The sequence below is a fragment of the Musa acuminata genome, chromosome BXJ1-6 (genome assembly GCF_036884655.1).
Source record: "Musa acuminata AAA Group cultivar baxijiao chromosome BXJ1-6, Cavendish_Baxijiao_AAA, whole genome shotgun sequence".
NCBI classification, from domain to species: Eukaryota; Viridiplantae; Streptophyta; class Magnoliopsida; order Zingiberales; family Musaceae; genus Musa; species Musa acuminata.
Genome location: NC_088332.1, coordinates 3,649,281 through 3,671,833, shown reverse-complemented (window position 1 = coordinate 3,671,833; position 22,553 = coordinate 3,649,281). Strand labels below are relative to the sequence as shown.

General features: G+C 34.8%; 1 protein-coding gene and 1 pseudogene across 2 annotated transcripts; one reads left to right on the top strand and one right to left on the bottom strand.

Moving 5' to 3' along the window:
- Window positions 1-1,148: 1,148 nt before the first annotated feature.
- LOC103975043 (14-3-3-like protein) lies at window positions 1,149-4,811 on the bottom strand. 2 transcript variants are annotated; one of them, XM_009389952.3, is made up of 6 exons: window positions 4,638-4,811; window positions 3,606-4,057; window positions 3,442-3,520; window positions 3,083-3,205; window positions 1,536-1,652; window positions 1,149-1,440 (listed from the first exon to the last, which is right to left on the bottom strand). In XM_009389952.3, the coding sequence occupies exons 2-6, from the start codon at window positions 4,010-4,012 to the stop codon at window positions 1,381-1,383; spliced, it is 786 nt and encodes a 261-aa protein (XP_009388227.1). In that variant the 5' UTR covers window positions 4,013-4,057; window positions 4,638-4,811; the 3' UTR covers window positions 1,149-1,380. The 2 variants fall into 2 exon arrangements, with proteins under 2 accessions (XP_009388227.1, XP_009388229.1); XM_009389954.3 differs by having other exon boundaries at window positions 4,561-4,700.
- Window positions 4,812-13,725: 8,914 nt separating this feature from the next.
- On the top strand, window positions 13,726-22,213 carry LOC135677940 (probable protein phosphatase 2C 11; annotated as a pseudogene).
- Window positions 22,214-22,553: the final 340 nt, after the last annotated feature.

The window sequence follows — 22,553 nt, the reverse complement described above, 5'->3', positions numbered from 1 at the left end:
TTTTTTTGCTTCAAAAGTATGACATTATAGATCACAAACATTTTAATTTTCATGTTAACCTAATTCCAAGGAAAGTTCATCCGAGCATATTTTACGAGAAAGAATTGCGCATATTTTACACGTTGATCTTATAGAACACAAACATATTATAGTGTTGCCATATTTTACATATTATAGAACACAAATATATGAATTCAACTCTTTGATGAGAATTGCGCATATTTTAGAACATATCCAGCGTTGTCATATTTAAACATATTATAGAACACAAACATATGAATTCAACACTTCGATGAGAATTGCACATATTTTACACGTTGTCTTCGTCGGATCACAGTGGGAATCGATCCGCTTAAGTTGGATTGGGATAAGTTGGTGAAAAGGTTCGAGACTTTGTTCGCACCCCAATTCTTCTTCAAGGCTGACTTTTTTTTTTGTTTGTTACAAGTGTCCGAACATTGAGGAGTTTCTTTGGTGGTATTCTCGATTCACACAGATGCACAGCTGACTTTTTCTTTCTCCTCTTATCTTCCATAAGAGTGAAAGAGATTAGGATAAGAAAAAGCACTGTTTCTATCGACCAAGTCAACGTGACTTTGTGTATGTCGGGCTCCTTACGCTGTGTGTTGTTCTTAGCTCGTGTTTCATGAGCATAATATTCCGGAAGTGCATCGCATTGGAATAAGCTACATTTCTTTGATGCTTCTCAATCATTTCTTCTTCATCATCATCTGCCTTCAACAATTTCCTTGATCAATTAATTCTCTCAAGAATCAAACATTTACGTCATAATTAGTATTGACCTTTCCTTTGTATACCAGTGATCACAAGCGAAAAACCAGTCAAAGGATACCTGTGAAGTCACAAATTACTTGGATATTAGGGATGGCAAACCCAGGTTTCACCACTGGGCACTCATGGCTTCATGATCGAAACCCTTGTAAATGATCTTTTCTTTTTTCTTTTGCGTGCAGGCACAAATCCATGCATCAGACCGCATTCAGAGGAAAGCAATTCATCACTGAAGATGACAGAGTAACAAACGAACAAGGCATCCAACAAGAGTTAGAACCGTTGATCTATGAGAATGTAACACACGGATAGCTTAACCATTTAATCATCGAAACATAACCCACAAAAGAATGACATGAACCAAATGATTCTGCTTAATTATGGGCATAATCAGTCTTTTAAAGGCAAGCCTAGTTGTAGGCCGAAGAGATGAAAAGTTCAACACCAAAAGACATCGTTCAAGGAAGAAGAAGAAGAAGAAGAAGAAGAAGAAAGTACACGAAAATGCTCTAACATACCACAAACTACAAAAGAGAAACCATAGTCCAGAATGAGGCGATGTCCATCTTAGGACAGGCTTGCTTCCAGTTACTGTCCTTCCTCGGATTCGCGCTTTGGGGCCTCTTTGATCTCCTCCCCAGCATCCTCCTGGCAACCAAGACATCAAAAAGGTAGTAAGGGTGTGTCAAACAAAGACTAGATGAGTTGGAATCGAGACAAACTTGCAAAGAAAAAGAACTGACAGTTATGTCAGAGGTCCATAAGGTCAAGTTGTCGCGAAGAAGCTGCATGATCAATGTGCTGTCTTTGTAAGATTCCTCGCTCAGAGTGTCCAACTCCGAGATGGCCTCATCAAAAGCCTGTGAAAGAGAAATGACCATTTATGATCAGCAACCAGCAAGATCAACATAGAACAAAACATCAATGGTTTTGATATAAACATTAATGTAAAAGCCATCACTACTATGCAATGAAAAATCGAAGCAAGATCTAGAGAAAGCATAACTAGACATAATATCAAAATGAAATTAGTATGGCTCTTAGATTCCTGGTTTTTCAAAGGTTCTGTAGCAAAATCATGGTTTGTCATTTTACTCGATCCAAATAATATCAATGAAATAATTTAATTTCTACCAAAATTGAAAATTTCCATCCAACAACATTAACACGCATTCATTGGGCACTTCTTCAAACAGAGGGATGCAACCAATCCAGACACACTAACATTGCCACACGTGTTATGGTAGCGTGGAATGCGGTAATCAGAGATAAAATCTTATTACTTCTTAAGCATTAACAAAGAAGTGACTATAATTAAAACTTTCATTAAACAAGAACCCATAACATAATTCTACAGAATCTTAAAATGTATACTAATAACTCAGAAGTTTACATTTTAACAGTTAATTTGTGCAACCAATGATTACCATTAATGCATTTAAAAATCTTGAAAACCTATAATACAATTTACGAGAAACCATGTGTAGACATATAATAAGTATCTACATATAATCTGAAAAACAGCTTGCTAAAAGTCTACCCAGTATGACTGCAGCAAGCTTTGTTGCTGAAAGACAGATTAAGACATTCTAGAAACTAATTTCAACCAAGCTCAAATGACCAGAAGACAAAACCAACTATTGATGTATCCTAAATCAAGGAGAAGATTTTAGCATCGCAAAATATCTTGAGAAGAAACAAATAGATACATATGATCAATTCAAACAATCACACCCATCGCATGTGCAAAGACTAACATGCATAGCACAAACAGAAAAGACATTCAACTCATGTGATACAGGAACAAACTTATGCTGATTTAAGCAAATTGTTTCATGTATAATAGTAAAACATACAGTATCCACACAATAGGTGCAAACCATAACATTGTGAATATGATCCAACAGAAATTTTACTACAATGCAGCAATACATAATAAACACAATCAAAGATTTCATCATGGGACCTAGCTGAGTGCAGGATAGAGTTTCTGGAAAATTACTGCACGTGTGAAACTAAGCCTGGTCAGACCAAAGTATCAGCTCTTCCAAGCTGGCCCAGGCACAATTTCAGGATTTTAGACTGGCTTTGAGTCCATGCCAGATTCTAACCCAACTCAGCCAATTCACAACCCTACTAATGTAATAAATTTACTAAATGATTCGAATGAAAAAAATAAAATAAAACGTTCACTTCTCCACGATATTTTCTAATCATGGAATATACTGCAAAAGACAATCAAAACGAAGGATTTCTACAAGTACAACAAAATGAGATAATAGAGTCAAACCTGTTTTGCAAGGCTGCAAGCACGATCAGGTGAGTTTACAATTTCATAATAGAATACAGAGAAGTTTAGTGCCAGCCCCAACCTAATAGGATGAGTCGGAGCAAGTTCAGCCAGGGCAATATCCTACAAATGTTTCACGTACATGGTTTAGTGAACATTCTTCAAATTTTGATGAAAAAGCACTAATTCAATATATTTTTGTAAACATATATGAACATTGTATGTCAGGCTTGTTGCCCATATTCATCCAGTAAAATCGGCACAGCTATATAAGATAAGCTATTAAGTGGGTTCATGTCAACGTTATTGAGAAACTTCTAACAGATCCTTTCACATGTTGTAGGGAATGGGGAACAAACCTGAGCAGATTTATAGGATACCAGCGTACTCTCTGCAGCCTCCTTCCTCTCGGCTCCGGTCTTAAACTCCGCAAGGTACCTATTTTGAAATGATTATTTAGCACTTCAGATAAATAAATTCCACCCTAAATACAAACTAGAGTAATTCAGTCATTTTCTAAAACCTGTGGTAATCGCCCTTCATCTTTAGGTAAAACACCTTGGACTCGGCAGCAGCGGAAGAAGGAATCAGATGGGAATCGAGCAACTTGAGGATGCCATCGCAGATCTTACTGAGCTCAGTCTCGATCTTGCCACGATACTCCTTGATCACCGAAACATGATCCTCATTCCCACGGCTCTCTTCCTTCTGCTCGATCGAGGAGATGATGCGCCACGAGGCTCGGCGAGCCCCGATGACATTCTTGTAAGCCACAGAGAGGAGGTTGCGCTCCTCTACAGTGAGCTCCTCGACGTCCACTGTCTTCGCAACCTTCTCCATGAACTCCACCATCTCCTCGTAGCGCTCTGCCTGCTCAGCCAGCTTGGCCATGTATACATTGTCCTCACGGGATGAATCAGCCGGAGACATCTTCACTACCTCTTTGGAAACCTACGCACTAATCCCCTTTAAAATCTGCAAGAAAACAGATCAAAAATTAACTTTCTTTCTCCCATTTTCGATATTCACTATATAATATCAAATTTTCAGTTAACAAATAAAAGAACAATTTTTATTTATATTCCTAGTCTCCGCCGTCTTGATCTACTAGAAAAACAAACTTTTGATATTTTGAAAGGAAAAAATGGAGAGAAATTTTGTGCAAAATATCATCTTCACCGTCACGGAAGAAGAAATGAACAATCTCCACTAATAAAATTTAAAAAGAAAAAAAGAGAAACAGATAAAAAATCGAAGTTTTCGTTAAAAATAGAGTCTTGATTTCTTGAATCAGATGTATAATTGCTCAAAAGCTTTGCAATGCACCAAAAAAATTCTTCGACATACCAAGAACACGGTTGAAAATGACGAATAATGGACGAAAATTGATAGATCTCAAAAGCAGACGACACGAATGAGAGGAAAGCATCGTTAAGGAAATCGTAACAAAACCTATTACGAGAAACAGATAAACATACATTCCCTTGTAGGCCAAAGCTCGGATCGATGGAGATTAATCGAAGAAATCGAAGCGAGAGAGACTTAGAAAAGGCACCTCAGCGATGGAACGGTGGGGGAAACGCGGAAAAACCTGCGCAAGACTCTCTCTTTCTCTCTATTTTCCCGTCTTTGGTTTGGTTTCTATTTGCGCTCTTTGGTTGAGAGAGCGATAGAGCGAGAGAGCGAGCGAGCGAGAGAGGGGATGGAGGAGACGACGCGACGGCGTCGAATGAATATAAAAGGAGCTCGCATCCGGTCAACTACCCAATGATATGATGACACCTGTCCGATTCAACTCCCTTGGTCGTCCTATCACGTATTTAAAATTTAAAAATAATAATAATAACCTTACTAAATCTCTTTTACTATTTATAATCTCTTAAAATATTAATAAAATAATATTTTATTATTCATAACTTCTCAAATTCTTTTTTTTTTTCAATATCTCTGCATGTGCACACTATCATAATGATCTTTTTCCATCACTTAGCAGCATTCTATGGCTTAGGAATATATTAAGTTTTTAACGTGGATTATTAATAATAAAAATGGTTATAAATAGTAATTTTTTAAAAAATATTATCTTTAAAAGAACGTATCTAGGAAAAAACTTAAACTTTGATAAATTCTCACAAAGGATCCTATTTTTAAAATTTTCATAAAGCGTACCCTCCTTACGTGAAAATTTATAATGTTGCACCACCCCTTCACATAATTAATGTAATCATCGAGATTATTTCCACTCATTTTTAATTTTAAATTACCTTAATTAGATCTTGCTTTATTTGTATTGATCCATTTGTTTGTTTGTGTAATATGATTAAGGAAATAATTAAAAAAATATATAATTAAGAAAATATCTAAATTATATTTTCTTAATGATGTGGACAAGTTAAGAATTTAATTATTTTATTGATTAATTTATTTATTTATTAATATAAAAAGTGATTTTTAAAAATATCAAGGGGAAATCCTCTCCCCCTACCGACCTTGCTCCTCTTCCTCCCCTATAAAAAGAGAGGATCAGGCTATTTATTATTCATCACTAGTGAGAAATTGAGAGGAAAAATTATTTCGAAGAAGGTATATCTTCTATCTTTTATCAATTTATTATATATTTTTTTTTTAAAAATAGTCAAATGATGATATTAATGTTTATAAATTTTTAATTATATAAAATAATTTTAGAAATTAAAATTATCTTAAAAGATGTATGAATAAAAAGAAAATCATGTTTAATTAATAAATTTAATAAAATTTATGATATTTTACCATTATTCTTTAAGTGGATTTAATTAGTTTGGCATACTTATTTATTTGATCAATAAATTTCATGAAATTCATGTTTTTGTATTTCAAATCAAATTATGTTAATAATTAGGTAGCTTAAGAATATACAAGGTAATCCTTTTCGTGGATTAATGAGTTATTAAATATGATGATCGGATACTTTCACAATCCAGGAATAAATATATTCCCATTTAAACGGGTAAAGGATATCACTTCGTCGGTTGTTAGGAGTACGAGATAAGTTTTTTCCATTATTATTGGGAGAATATAATACTCATCTCTAGAGAAATATCTCTTCATCCGCTATCGTATACCATCGGGTTTTCAATGTATGCTTATATTAGTTGACGATTATGTATGTGATCGAGATATGTTGTATATAATCGATATATAATTTTATTTATTAAATAAAAAATTATTATTATTTATAATGGTTCATAAATTTGTATTTGACATATGAGTTTCAAGCATATTTGATTTATTATCATATCATACGAAAATATAAATATATAATATATATTATTTTATATTTATTTTCAGATCAACCTACTTGAATAAAGGAAACTTTTTTTAGCACAGCCAAGTAACCTTAGTTCATAAATATCAACCTCAAGAAAACAGTTGATATTCTCTCTTGTCTAAAGGCAGAATGTATTTTTCCTAATAACCGCAAGTATAAAAAGAATCATATCATTGGTATCCTCAGAAGGAAAATATGGTATAAACTAGCAATTTAGTGCAACACAAAATCGGGGAAGCAGTAGCTGTATCAGGTTCATATCCGCGTCAACAAATTAGGAAAGCAATTTATCAACCGTAAAGTTTCTATTAAAAGAAAATGTACTTCCCCTGAGATTGTATTTCCTCGCTTCCCAATTTTCTGATATATCAAATAGAAGAAATCATGGTTGACATCCAAAACAATTGAAATCATGTGCCAATTTGAATACTTCTTGTTAGACCAATGTATGTGTTATTAATGTTCCTTGGTATAGAAGAACATATAGTTCAATGTTTTTCATAAACAAGTCTAAAGTGTTCTTCAGAAAAGGGTTTTCATGTGTTTGATGTTCATAGTGGATAGTGGTTTTTTATCCGTTGACATTGTGATTCATGGATTACCTAGCATGATGTTGACGTGGAAGGAAGTCCATCCTACATTACTTCCTGGCCTCCAAAATCATGGATAATAACTAACATATGATGCTGTGTGATTCATTCAGTCGATACTTTTAAGGTTGTTTTTTTGTTTAACATTATTCAGGTTTTCATTTTGTCTTAAGCTTGCAATATATCTTAAGTTCCATACTCCGAGTGATATCAAGTATTCCGATGAGACCACAATTGATATCAAGCATGATGTGTTCATAATATATAAATTATGGCAAATGATTGTAATAACTTGTTATGACTTGATTTCATATTCTGATCATCGTGTTTCTCTGTTTGAACTGCAGGGGTGGTTGGATTATTACAGCTTCTTCCTTTAATTATTATTTAACGAATCCCTTGCAAAATATAGATTTTCATATGAAATTGTAAAGCTTTTAGGTTCTTCCTATATCACATATCTATTTGCCAATTATTCTATAAAATGTACATGAAAATTGTAGCTGTTTTTTTTTAATGTAAATTTTTTATATTCCTGTCAATCATAAAATATCTCGCTTTTGTGAAACAATGAAGATGACACAGGAAGGGATTTCTTTTGGAAGAACAAATCTCTGCTTTTTGAATACGTTCATTTACTTTTGGTAGATCATCCATTCTTTTTATCTTTTCTGTTAAGATAAATACCATTAGGAGAAGCTGTAAGCACGCATTCAAAAGAGTAGAGATTTGTTTTTCCAAAAGGAATCCCTTCCTGTGTCATCTTCATTGTTTCACAAAAGCGAGATATTTTATGACTGACAGGAATACAAGAAATTTATATTTAAAAAAAATCAACTACAATTTTCATGTACATTTTACAGAATAATTGGCAAATAGATATGTGATATAGGCATAACCTAAAAGCTTCACAATTTCATATGAAAAACTATATTTTGCAAGGGATTCGTTAAATAATAATTAAAGGAAGAAGCTGTAAAAATCCAACCACCCCTGCAGTTCAAACAGAGAAACACGATGATCAGAATATGAAATCAAGTCATAACAAGTTATTACAATCATTTGCCATAATTTATATATTATGAACACATCATGCTTGATATCAATTGTGGTCTCATCGGAATACTTGATATCACTCGGAGTATGGAACTTAAGATATATTGCAAGCTTAAGACAAAATGAAAACCTGAATAATGTTAAACAAAAAAACAACCTTAAAAGTATCGACTGAATGAATCACACAGCATCATATGTTAGTTATTATCCATGATTTTGGAGGCCAGGAAGTAATGTAGGATGGACTTCCTTCCACGTCAACATCATGCTAGGTAATCCATGAATCACAATGTCAACGGATAAAAAACCACTATCCACTATGAACATCAAACACATGAAAACCCTTTTCTGAAGAACACTTTAGACTTGTTTATGAAAAACATTGAACTATATGTTCTTCTATACCAAGGAACATTAATAACACATACATTGGTCTAACAAGAAGTATTCAAATTGGCACATGATTTCAATTGTTTTGGATGTCAACCATGATTTCTTCTATTTGATATATCAGAAAATTGGGAAGCGAGGAAATACAATCTCAGAGGAAGTACATTTTCTTTTAATAGAAACTTTACGGTTGATAAATTGCTTTCCTAATTTGTTGACGCAGATATGAACCTGATACAGCTACTGCTTCCCCGATTTTGTGTTGCACTAAATTGCTAGTTTATACCATATTTTCCTTCTGAGGATACCAATGATATGATTCTTTTTATACTTGCGGTTATTAGGAAAAATACCTTCCGCCTTTAGATAAGAGTGAATATCAACTGTTTCCTTGAGTTTGAGGGTTGCTGTGAAGTAAGAAACTTGATCGAACCTGGACATGGAACACGTGCCATGCTTATCCCATTCATGACGCCAAAATGAGTGGCCATCGCTACTGGGACAACGAAAACTATGCCAGTGTTGAATCATCTCGCCAATCAAAGGGTTCATCTGCAATCAAAGACAAAGAAAAAAAAAACGATGAACGACTCACACTCTCATTTTGCAAGGTAACTTTACGATAGAGTAGTATGTGTCAGAGCTAAACATACCTTACGTCGGTTGTATTTAGAAGCTGATGGCATATTCTTGTCACAAGATGGAAACATTCAATTGCGGAAAGCAGGCCAAAGGCCATGGTTGGTAAAAAAAATTTCTGAATACCCCGTACACATAGGATAGCAACGGTTGACGTTGCAAAATGATCCAGGCCACTAGATGTTTCAAATCAAACGATCAATATAGAGAAGAACAACATGATAAAGAAAAAATTAGACTTACCTGAAGAACTAAGTGAAAATAATCATAATTGGACGCAGTAGTGGTGGAGAAAACCAGCAAGAAAGCAATGGTAAAGAAAACCAACAAGAAAGGGAGGACGAGCGGTGTCATGCTTCGACGAGTTAGGCTTTTGGGCACGTCGGAAGGCTTCTCCTTTTCTGTATATGATCATCACAAGATTGCATAAACATTATCGGTTAGCATGGGTATGGTGGGTTTAATTAATTATCTACAAAATAGATACATAATTGAAATAGAAAGAAGAAACAAAAACACTCAGGTTAGGTTTAATTATCTATAATTATCTATAGGTCATATGCATGTGCTGCAGAGTGATAGCTCTGAAGTACATGTTTCTTTCTATGCATAGAGATATTCTTTTGCAGAGAGAAAATAGACATCTCTCCTAGAAATAGAGAAAGACTGTTGGCTTTGAATCATCAAAGATTGAACTCCCGCAGAAGCTTTGATCGTTTGGACCGTGCCACTTGACTATTGCTGTCCTCTACATCTGCAATAGAGCCTCACAAAGAAGAATTATCATCATTCATGATGAGAGCTTTCTTCGATACATAGCCCATCTTTTTCCCATTGTTCTGGCTCTTGAGCTACAGTAAGGTCGATTCCAAACTAGAATTTGACACAAAGCTTGATCTTTGATCAATCCTCATGAAGAAGCCAAGCTTGACTACAATATAAACCCCTAATGCAAGGAAATTAATTGTGCCCTATACTGCCTCTCTAGTTAGAATAGCTGTTCTGATTAGGTAAAAGATTGCTAGAAAAAATTGATGAGAAAGACCCTCAAATGTTAAGAAATAAGTGTAAATTCTAAAGATCTACAAGGACACTGGATATATATTCCATAGGTCTATTTTATTTGAAAGGTACAATTAGTAGCCCCCCGCATAGGTTTTGTGTTTCAATTAATTGGGTTTTGTTGCTAGATTAAATTTCATAAGGTGTGTTGTTGATGCATATATATATATATATATATATATATATATATATATATATATATATATATATATATATATATATATATATATATATATATATATATAATGATATATGGTTATAAAAGTTCATTAGTATGCTATAATTTTTATATATGCATATAAACATTTTAAATTATTCTGACGTATAAATTTATCTGTTGATTTTGTATATGCTATGTTATTGGGTTATGCTTGTTAAAGAAATTAAAGATAAGGTATTTACCGTTAAATGTATTATGCTCACCTAAATAAAGTTATAAAAACTTATACTTACCGAGTGATTATCTACTATATATTCTATTTTGTATGTGAGGATACTAGTAATCCATTCAAGTGATTTGGTATGGAAATAAGCATGTGTGAGCCCATGCCAACATAAATATGAACGATGACTTATGAATATTTTTATATGTATAAAATTTGGACTTTATATTTTTCTTTTAGTTAGATATTATAATTATGTATAAATATTCAAATTACTATATGCAAGGAAAATTTTATTATTTTATTTAGTAAATTAGCATATTTTATTTTAAAGATTGTTTACTTTTCCATTATTCTCTTACTCATAGCAATAATTAAATTATGGTTGACATCCTATTTTAGTCATTCATATAGGGCTTGTGTAGAACTAGAAGTAGATTGTTACACCACCCCCTTCGCACAATTAATGTAGTCATCCATATTATTTCCATTCATTTATAATTTAAAATTACCTTAATTAGATCTTCCTTATTTGTATTGATCCATTTGTTTGTTTGTGCAATATGATTAAGGAAATAATTAAAAATTTTATGATTAAGAAAATATCTAAATTCTATTTTCTTATTGGTTTGAGCAAGTTAAGAATTAAATTAATTTATTTATTATATAAAAAGTGATTTTTAAAAATTTCCTTAGGGAAATCTTCTCCTCCTAATGGCTTTGCTCCTCTTCCTTCCCGAGGAGGTCAGGCTCCTATTTTATTTATCACTAGTCGAGAGGAGTCTAGCAGTGGGAAGATCGAGGGAACTCCATTTCGAATAAGGTATATCTTCTATCTTTTATCAATTTATTATATATATATATATATATAAATATTAGTCAAATGATATTAAGGTTTATAAATTTTGAATTATATATAAAAAATTTTAAAAATTAAAATTATCCTCTCTATAGCTGCAGTTGCATTCATAAGAAATAGAAGAGTGAAACTAGGAACCTACACTTTAAATGAAGTTCTATAATTACTAATCCTTTTATTGATAAATTGGTGCACATCTAAAAGTAAAAACTTGCACAATTATATTTGATGGGATTAGGTTAGATTATTCCTAATTTAATTCAATATAGGCATAGTTGACACCCAAGGGACTTGATCTGACCTAGATCATTAATTAAATTATCTCCGATGATCTGGGGATGCAATTCAACCTAAAATGCAGCCCCATATAGCAAGATGGTTAAGCATTATCATCTTGTTATTGCATCAAGATAGTAGTTGAAGTTGATTTAGTTTTTATGTATTACTTTTTCTTTAATCAAGTGAATGTTTTTATTGATGTTTATTAGGCTTAAAGGATCACATTGTATATTGGTTAATTTGACATGCAAAAATAAGTTGATTGACAATAAACATATTTTACATGCAAAATCAATAAAAATATTTTAGAAACTTTAAAACAAAATTAATGATCATCTATATATTTTAAATTTATTTTTGAAGATTTTTAATTGCTTAAAAAAATTATATATTATTTTCTATTTATATAATATATAAATATTACTAGTATATTATTTGTTATTTCTAATTATGGTTTATATTTTTTTAATTATGAATAGTAACCCGAGCGCCGGTCTATTGGGCTGGACGGGCGACTTCCTCGGCCCAAGCCCACCGGTTCAACTCAGATCAGGCGAGTCTGAGTCGAACCAAAACAATCTAATCTGGTTCGATTTAACCAGTTATCTGACGCAGAAATCGCTCTTTACCATCCGCGAGCGGTGCCCTAACGCAGAAATCCCTCTTTGCCACTGCGTTTCCGCACGGCGACGGCTTTCTTCCCCTCCCTCTCCTCCTCTGTCTCTCAGACTCCCTCTCCCCCTTATCTCTCGCCCTTCTCCTGCTCCTCTACTCTTCCTCCTCCACTCCCGCCCCCCTTCACCTCCTCAGCCCCATTCCCAAAATCCCCCACCCTCCTCCTCCTTCCCATCCTCCGCCTCTCCGACTCCCTCCCCCTTGACCTCTCGCCCTTCTCCCGCTCCCCTCCTCTTCCTCCTTCACTCCCTCTCCCCCCCTCACCTCAGCCACATCCCCAAAACAACCCCTCCTCAGCCACATCCCCAAAACAAAATTAATGATCATCTATATATTTTAAATTTATTTTTGAAGATTTTCAATTGCTTAAAAATTATATATATTATTTTCTATTTTTATAATATATGAATATTACTAGTGTATTATTTGTTATTTTTAATTATGATTTATATTTTTTAATTATGAATAGTAACCCGAGCGTCGGGTCTATTGGGTCGGACGGGCGACTTCCTCGGCCCAAGCGCTAGGCGGGCCGGAAAGCCCCCCGGTTCAACTCAGATCAAAATTTAAAATCTGATAACACTAATTTAAATGACATCGAATGACATTGAAAACATTAATCAAGAATCAAAATTTACAAATCTGATAAATCAAACTCGAGAAAGAACGAACAGAACACAATTGAGAGGGAAAGTAGAGGAGAAGAGAGAGATCGGCGTACCTCTAAAGGGCAGAAGATTACAAGGAGGAGAAGAGAGAGATTGGCGTTCCTCCACATTATAGAGCTCATACATAAGGCTTAGCAGCCATTATTGTCTTATTATGATATAACCAGAACAAATAACCCATTATTGTCTGCAGCGTTCGCTCTTATGGAAAATTATTCCCCGTTAAACTCTAGAAAGTGTCTTTAAATGAATTATTCCCCATTATGATGTATATTTTTATCATACGACTCATTCTTTTCTTATATTTTAGAGATTTTATATTGAAAATGGGTATTTTTGTATTCATTTCCAAATCGATATAATAAGTTATTACCTTATTGCATTAGCAGAGGTTGACTCGCTACTCTGGGCATGAAGACAAGACGGATTTCTTAGTTGTTTCCGCCACCTTTTCGTGATTCGCCCTCTCTCTTTCTTCGGGGTCGCTGAAGTTATGAGAGTCGGTTCAGGGAGAGTTCAATTGGTGCAGGCGCAATAAGCAAGACGTGTTAACGTAAGAGTCACTTTATGCCCGATGGTGAAATCCACATACACGTGTCCACAAATCAACTATCCCATCAAGGTTTCAGGGGTGATTCAGTCTTGTCACAGGCAGGGTCAAAATAATTCACGCACCCAGAGTCCCGCTTGGCTGAATGTAACTGGAGATGAGATGTGGAGCCCATGAGAGAGATGGGTGAGAGGGTGAGTCATTTAGTGCGACGTATAGCAGACAAGAAATATTTATCTGGGGGCAAAATAAAAGAAAGGATTTCCCCACCGGTTAATTTGAGACAGAAGTCTGCCCTCGTTATCGTTGGAGGTTATACTGAGCTTCTTACGGACCCACCGTTTTCCTTCAATTGTATAGCAAGTATGATTTGCGAGTAGATCATCAGATGTAAGAAAAAAGATTTTTATGATGAAGTTGCGGCCACATAGATCACATTTGGACCGACCAACCCTTTCCCCCAGTCCTATTTGTCGTAAACCCAAACCCGCACGTACCAAATAGCCTGTCTCTCTCTCTCTCTCCGGTCTTTGCACACTGTATTTGGTCGGTTCCTCCGCCCTCGAACTTGGAGCTGCGAATTCGATCTCGCCTTCCTTCGTTTTGCACCCGCGGCGCCCGGATTCGAGCCGGGCCGTCGAAACCCTAGCGCCCCCCCCTCCGCCCCAAACTTTGGGCGCCGGAGCGGAGGGCGATGGCGGCGGAACTGGGGCAGCAGACGGTGGAGTTCTCCGCCCTTGTGCGACGAGCCGCGGAGGATTCCTACCTCGCCCTCAAGGAGCTGGTGGAGCGGTCCCGGGCGCCGGAGGACCAGCGATCCTACTCCGAGAAGAAGATAGACCTCCTCAAGTTCATCGCCAAGACTCGGCAGCGGATGCTCCGCCTCCATGTGCTCGCCAAGTGGTGCCGACAGGTGATTCTCGTCGTCGTCTTTTTTTTTTTTTTTTTGCTTCTTTATTGCTCGCTGTGAACTGGTTTTTTGCCTAGGGTTTCTGAATGTGTTCCTTCTTGAGTGCCTCTAGGCTCCGGTAGATGGAAAGCCGCTTCATTTCTTAATCCATGGTACGGATTTAGTCTAGTGTCTGGATTAGTAGTTTATCTGGGGATGATCCTGGAAACCTAGTTCCAAACTGGTAGTCAGTCTTGGTGAATTTGGCGTTTTGGATATGCTTTAGGTTACAATAAGTGCAGCTTATTTCAGTTTTCTGGAGTGTTTTTCCCCCCTCCCTTTTAATGCATTTTAGCAACAATATGAAATTTATTAGTTTGTGATGTAGTACAACACGCTTTGTGCTCTAACAATTTTTTTCTACTAACCCCAAATGCTAAAACATCATTAAATCCTTAGTCTATTTGTATGTATTAATAGTTAAAAAATAGCAGATTATGTTTTGATGCAATTTAAGATGTAGCTAAATCCTTGAAGGTGAATTGTAAAATTAGAGAAATTTGTTGGAACCATTATTTTGAGAATTTTCTCATTGGTGTTCTATATACTATTCTCAATCTTTGACATTTTTTATTTGAAACTGATTGTCTTCTAAATTAGTAAGATGCTCTACAACTTTAGGAACCAAGTGAGTCGTTTTTATATGGTGCAGAAAATATTTCTCATGATTCACAACATATTAAAGCTTTGTTGTCTAGACATGTTAGGAGAAATATTCCATAAAGCACAGATTAAGGCTGTAAGTTGGGCAGTTTGGGTTTATTAGAGGTAAAACTTTATTGACCAAAGGTGATCACCCTCACCGCATGATGAACCCAATGTAATTTCTGAACTAGCATGATAAACATGTACCTAATTCGAGGTGGAATCAAATTGATTCTCGAGGTATTAATGTCAGAAAAAGAAGTAAGCCACTGCATTCAATTTGTAAATGTTAATTGACAAAGCATGTTATGCTTTTAATTGTCATTATCTAAATGTACAACTTTCCAGAAAGGTTGCATACTTTTTTATGTTTGAATGAATTTTTTTGGAGTCTTCACTGGTAACCTTATTATAAAATCCTTTGTGACATTATGCTTCTTGATTTTTTGGAGTCTTTTTTATTCACTTTGTCACTTGTTTTGCATCCAGCATTTTCTTTAAATTAAGCTCAGAATCTGACTTGAAGATGGTGGTCTGTGCATTTATTCATTTGTTTGATGATCAATGTCAAAGTAGTCTTGTAAACTTTTGAGATGCCTTATTATATAATTAAATTGTTGGCTCACGTTGTGTATCACATTAGATGACTGATTTGATCTTGAACTGGCATGGTTTAGGCGAAGTTCACATATGGCATTTATAACACCTTGCCAGAGAACTATAATCTTAAGCCTGGACAAACATTCAAGTGAAAGCATAAAGAGTCTTGAATTAGCAAAATGATTGTTCTGTAACAGTCATTACAACTCATGAGCTTTATGAATGCCATTTGTTTTGTCTGATACAAGATAGTGTTCCTAATTATAGTTTGGTCTGTGACCTAGTTTCCATTCTCATATTACTGAAATGGCAACTTATGCACATGATTGTCGATATACTCAAATTGGGCTCCTTCATGGAGAGAACTTCAAAATTTTAATAACATGGAGATGGAGGGCTGGGAAAGCATTTACATAAAATATTCTAATGTATTTGTCGATCTCGTCTTTTTGCAATCTCCCAATTTGACTGTGACATAGCCTAATTTAGATATATCTTAACCTTGAAGATGATCTTCCAGGAAATCTTTAAGAATTTAGGTGAAGGGTAAAAGTATAATGGCTGTTCTCTTGGTAGAAGTTTTGGAGGACAATTAAGATATAGTTATCTAGTCTAGTGTTGAAAAATTTATCATGTACATGTTTACAACTTCTAGTGGTCGATTCCGAGGTTGTCTTTTACATTGTCCGATTTGCTCAAATGGAGCCTACGATTGATGCACTAGTTGGCATGTGTTGACGTGTGGCTTGCCATAAAGGTTCCCATGCATGCTAGGCTGAGTCACACTCAAGCAACTCTTCACATGTGGAGGTTGGCTTAGGTTCTTTTTCATTGCAAAGGCTTCGTGTGCTACAAAGGTTGTGACATGCTCTGTTGCTACAGACAACATCCTTCCATTGCACACACAAATGAACTCTTATTGGAGCCTTTTTTGCTACATGTTATTTAGAAACACTTTTTGTCAAATTTAGTTGCCTGACTATGAGTACATACTAAACACTAAACACAACTTGCTCAGTTATTTACTTTGGTTTGGAGGGAAATATGATGAATAAGTTTTGTTGTTTAAATAGATAATTTGCATTGATATTCGAGTTTCAAAGTTTTACAAAAATTAGACTATTATATAATATAATATAATATATTATATTATATTGGGAGAATTGCGCATAAGGATTTTTTTATGGTCTAAACTGATTTAATTATAATGTTTTTAGTAATATATATAAAAAAATATTATAATTTAATGTTAAAAAATAATATAAGGTATTATTGAAAAGATTATAATTAGATCGATCCATAAAAAAAGAAAAATAAAGGAAAGAAAAAATAATAGGTGGTTTTGGCTATCAAATTACAGATATTTAAGGTATTAGGTACCAGATAAGTTATTAGAGAATTATGAAAATAATAGATTTTTTGGAAATTCGCCACATTATTTTTTCTCTCTTCCCGCTGACTTGTGCGGACGGCCATCGGAATTCTTTATATTCTCCTACTTTCAACTTGTCGAGCATTCAAGGCTTATCCGCCATGTGGCGACAAGAGAAACAAGGGACTAAGTCACCCGTGATAACTCTACGGATGATGTGGGAGCTGCGCAGTTGGCGAGGTGTGAGTGACCCCTGAGACACGATACATCGGTCAGATTGGTCTTCATTGCTGACGTGGGTTGTGCTGTTATACGACTATACATAAAGTAATGAAAGGAACACGATGTCATGCAAAATTAATTTTGGGCATTTAACATAGCTATAGTAGAAATGCTTGACAAATATGGTCTATAAATCAATAAATTGTAGTTGCAAGGATTAGTAATCATGGTAATGCTTATATTGAAAATTGGCTAAACTAAATTGTTATTACTTACAACTTTATCAGAATAATTGCTTATATTTACTTTAGAGAGCTCAAACTTGACTGAAAATGCACATCTGTAATCCAATTCACTATTATTGCTTCACTTTTCTTTACATTTGAGACACTGGTGACATTTTCTGACATAATTGAATCCTCTATACAAGAGCCTAGATGACCTGAAAACTAATATAATTTGTCTACACAAACAGTTCCTTCTATGTTAAGGTTGTGATTGTCAGACTCATAGTGTCCTGTTACTTGGTGCGTGTTGTTGTATTTTCCTCACTACAAGAAATGATTTTCTATACTAGATTTGATTTGTACAGTGACTCTGCTTCACCACTTGTTTTCCTTGTCTTTTTTTATCTCAGATGTAGTAATATTGCAACTATTAACCAATTCTTACTGAGGTAATATGTTGTTTCAGGAAAAGTAGTAGCCAAATTCTGTGCAAAATACCTGCACGCTCAAATTCTCAAGTATGAGCCTCAGTTGGGTGGTGATTTATCTGCTTCAGTACAAAAAGCATTTTTAAGGTAACATATGATGCTACTATTGTCTTCCAATATATGTAGTTTTGAGTTGAGATAAAAAATTCAGTTTTAGGCCACATATGGTATGTCATAAAGCATGTAATGTGACAAGAGAACTGAATAGATTAATTAATGTATCAATTTGTCATACATATGATTCTTGTTTTGATTCAGAATGGATGAGATGATGAAAGGACAGAGAGGATGGAGGGAATTAGCTGTACTGGGGGACAAAATGGACAAGTTCACAGGTTTAATTGAAGGATTGATATGGTCCCCAAGGGGTGGTTATTCCAGTGAACATTTAGATGAATGGGCATATGAGGAGGTGATATATTACTCTGATGATCTTCTTTAACTTTGTTCAAGATGTTATATTGTTTCATTTAATATGCTGGGGATGCCATATCTTGAATACTTTGCTTGTTTTGTTTTTGGAAGGATTGTCTTTTAATTATGTGGGTCTGAAGTTCCTTTTGTGCTGTAATATATGTGCACGAATGAAGAATCCAAAAAAAGTACAGCTGTGGAGTCTGTGAAAGCATTTTTCTTTGTCATCCATCTTAGTTGTATTTTATATAATGGTTGAATTGTTCTCAGGGAAGCCAAAGTTTCAAGAATTTTTTTTTAATCCCTAAATGAGCTGTTGAAGCTATAAAAGGATGGGAAAGTATTTTAGGAGATTTTGGCTGAAGCCAACTTTTCAACAGTAGTTGTTTGATTTGTTTGAGCTGTCTCTGCAGTTGACAAAGTGTTTTACAATGTTTAGGGTCTTGGTTGTCAAGGAATTGTATAACATGTTTTTCGGATGAAAATTTAAAATGTTGTGCTGTTGTTGAAGATAGAAATACAAACTTTGAGAAAGGAGGGGCAGTACATTGGGAAGAGAGATCAAAGGAGTGAAAGAACAGAGAAAGAGATTGAGAGATAATTGAGCTCTAATTTTCCCACGATATGTCACACCTCAAACTGACTTCTGTGGTTTGTGATATTGCTGTAGGTCACTTGTCTGGGTTTGGCCTCTCCTAAAATTGAACATGTCCATTAAAGTTGTTCCTTTGGCCTATGATTCACTTGGTCTGAAGTGTCTGATGAGTCCTTGTTCATCAGATTTCCCTGTTTGGAAGTTGGTTGCTTTTATATGTCCAATATAAGTGAGAAGCACAAGATTATGCATTTACTTTTTTCACATGAAATTTCTGAATTTTGTTTTGACAGAGATTTTATAAAGCTAAAATATTGTGATGGTAAAGATGTAGAAATGAAATGCTTCATAGAACATACATTTTAGAAAAAGGTCTATCTGTCTTGCAAACCCAGATTTGTTGGGTAATTACCAGAACAGTGTGATACTTTAAAATATACTACATGTGTATACTTATGTTAACTTAAGGCGTACTAGTTTTTGGTGTGTACCAGGTATGTCACTTCAATTCGAGTTTCATGGAACCAAAATTATTATTCAAAGTTAGGAGTATATGATGCATAATAGAGGAAAAAGGAGACTGATTCTTATTGGCAGGTGCAGAACTTAAATCGTGTATCATCTTTGCATTATATTCCTAAATTTTGTTAGAAGGCTTATATTTATGTACACAAGGCTTCTATACAGACTGAGGCAATTTGTATGTTATCTTGCACTACTAATTTACTATGGTATGTATACTCAATATCTGGCAAAAATGGTAGAAGAATTTGGCAAGTGATTGTTTGTTGTTTTTCTAATTTTCATATGTTCCCACCATAAATTTTCTAAATATTACATACATGCTGAATATAAATTAGAGTGGTAGAAAATGCATTAGTATTAATTACCTTGTCCTAGTTTCTAAAGTTTTGTCATATTGGTTCCTTTTTTTCTGTCCATTGTCCTTGTCCATGTTTCATACTCAAGATCTTGTTCTTGTCGGTGCTAGTTGTTAGACTGAATCTTGAAAAGGCGTAAAGTACTATTTGCAAGTTAAGTGGATCCATTGGGAATCTTGTGACTCAAAAGAACTCTTTGTCAGGGACCACATTCTGATTTCTCTGGACCGACATCTGGAAGCACAGCTTGTGTGGCAGTCATCAGAAACAACCAACTCATTGTTGCAAATGCTGGTGATTCTCGTTGTGTACTCTCGAGGAAGGGTCGGGTTTGTCACTAAGAGAATCTCTTTCTACTGATTTGTGTTTTCATGTGCTTCAAAATTACATCATAGACAAAAAATATGCCTCAATTGTGTAGTCTTACTTCTGTTTGTTCTCTATAGGCAATTAGTTTGTCAACAGACCACAAACCATATCTTGTTGAGGAGAAGGAAAGGATCGTAAAAGCAGGTGGTTTTATTCAAGCAGGACGAATAAATGGAAGCTTAAACCTCACTAGAGCAATTGGTACTTCCTCAGTGTTTTTTAATAAAATTTGTAGGCTGCCTTATCATATGTTTTACTCTTGAGAAGCAAACTTATGGCAGGCGACATGGAATTCAAGCAAAATAAGTTTTTACCTGCTGAGAAGCAAGTTGTGACATGCAATCCAGACATAAACATTGTGAGTATACCACAGTTCCGGTTCCAATAGTGATTAAATTTAGAACCATTTGAACTATGATCCACCATATTATCATGAGTTCTATTATAAATCTCGGTATGTCATTTGTTGGCCTTCGCTGTAGGTGGAGCTATGCGATGATGATGAATTTCTCATTTTAGCATGTGATGGAGTCTGGTATGCCTTTTCAGCACCTCTTTAGCAATTGTAAATCCAAGACAACTAAATCTACTATAACTATTCTTATAATGAGATTTCCAACAATCATATATATCGTGTTTCAATTGCAACATTGACATGCCTTCATTTAAATAGTTGATAGACCATAAGCCACGGTTATAATGTTATCAATACTCTAGTGTCCATCCACAATTTAAAGAAGATAGTAATACTATTGTCTTTCATGTTTCTAGCACATCGAAGTATCAAACTACTCACACTAAATTATATGTTTATAATTCATAATAAATTTCTCAGCTATTTGTGTGCCTATGAATTCTCCTCTTACAAATAGAACAGTTGATGTATATTAAATTAGAGCTCAATAGCGGCAAAAGATTCATTGGATAGTATCAGTCAAGTGTTTGTGTTTGAACATTCAGCATTATTTTGTCTATGTACTTCATTGGACTGTGATAAATTTCTCATGTTTGGTTATTACCTGTTGTGTCGTTATCATCATCATCTACCAGTTCAAGAATTATGCTTCATTGTGGCTTATAACATTTATAACCGTAAGGTGTTTTTCTACATAGTCGAGTGCTCCTTGCTTAGAGCTTCTAATAGAATCAGATTGAGAACTCATGCTTGCCATAGTATGTGTCCATTTGAAATACTCGTGTACTTATAGGTGTCTATTCTGATACTTTTTACCAGGGATTGCATGATAAACCAGCAACTGGTGGATTTCATTACTGAGCATATAAAAACGGTGAGGACCTTATTCTATGTTATTTTTTGATCACTTTAAGAGTATCTTTCTCGGAACCTTATGTCCAACATAAACCAATTATCCGAAGCTGTAACGTCAGTGACCTTGATTGAGGCTAACTTCAACACTTGATGGTCTCAGTAACCGAGCTCATGAAATGGACTTTTGTTTTTTGGCCAAATAGTGTATCTTAGGCTTTATACATAATGGAATAAAGCAGTTTTATTTGCCAGAAGTATATTTTGTTTTATTTATCATAATACTTTTTCTGGTGCCTATGTTGCTAACTGCAGGAGAGCTGCCTGTCTGCAGTATGTGAAAGAGTGTTGGACCGGTGTCTGGCACCATCCACCATTAGTGGAGGGAGAGGGATTGGACAACATGACGATGATACTGGTGCAATTTAATAAGCCGATCAGACCTGATGCTCCTCATACATAAAAATGATGATATGCTGGGTGAGACTGAAGTTCCAAGTGATCCTTCTATCCTGCTGTAGATTTGAAGTGTGTTGTACATAGCAATATATCCTCTTGAAGGTTGTAGCGTATACATTTGGACAAATCATCATATGGCAGTGAATTAGTTGCGGGTGATCCCAACTAATTCATTTGGTTTACGGAGTGCTGAAGAACTAAATGGTTGACTTTACTCTTCTCATATGACATGATGACCTATGGATAAAATCGCATGATGTGTATTTTCTTAAATTGCCTGACCATGTGTTGATTCTCGAGACCTTAAAATAAATACAATCACAAACCTTACCACACACATTAGATGTGGAATTATTTTTTTAATATTATAATATGTTCACTGGTGCAAAAAATTTCATTCACTTGTAAGTTTAAATAGCCTCCCTCTATTACTGAGAAGTATCAGCAAAGCCAGATTTGTGGTAGAATCAACTTATTGTTTATTGAACAAGCAAACGGCACTAGAACTTTGATGCTCGAGCT

Coding starts and splice junctions, on each gene's coding strand:
- LOC103975043 (XM_009389952.3), bottom strand. CDS start 4,012: ATGTCTCCGGCTGATTCATCCCGTGAGGACAATGTATACATGGCCAAG. Junction 1,653..3,082: donor CTTGCAGCCTTGCAAAACAG/GTTTGACTCTAT, acceptor TCTCTTTCACAG/GCTTTTGATGAGGCCATCTC. Junction 1,441..1,535: donor TATGGACCTCTGACATAACT/GTCAGTTCTTTT, acceptor CTTGGTTGCCAG/GAGGATGCTGGGGAGGAGAT.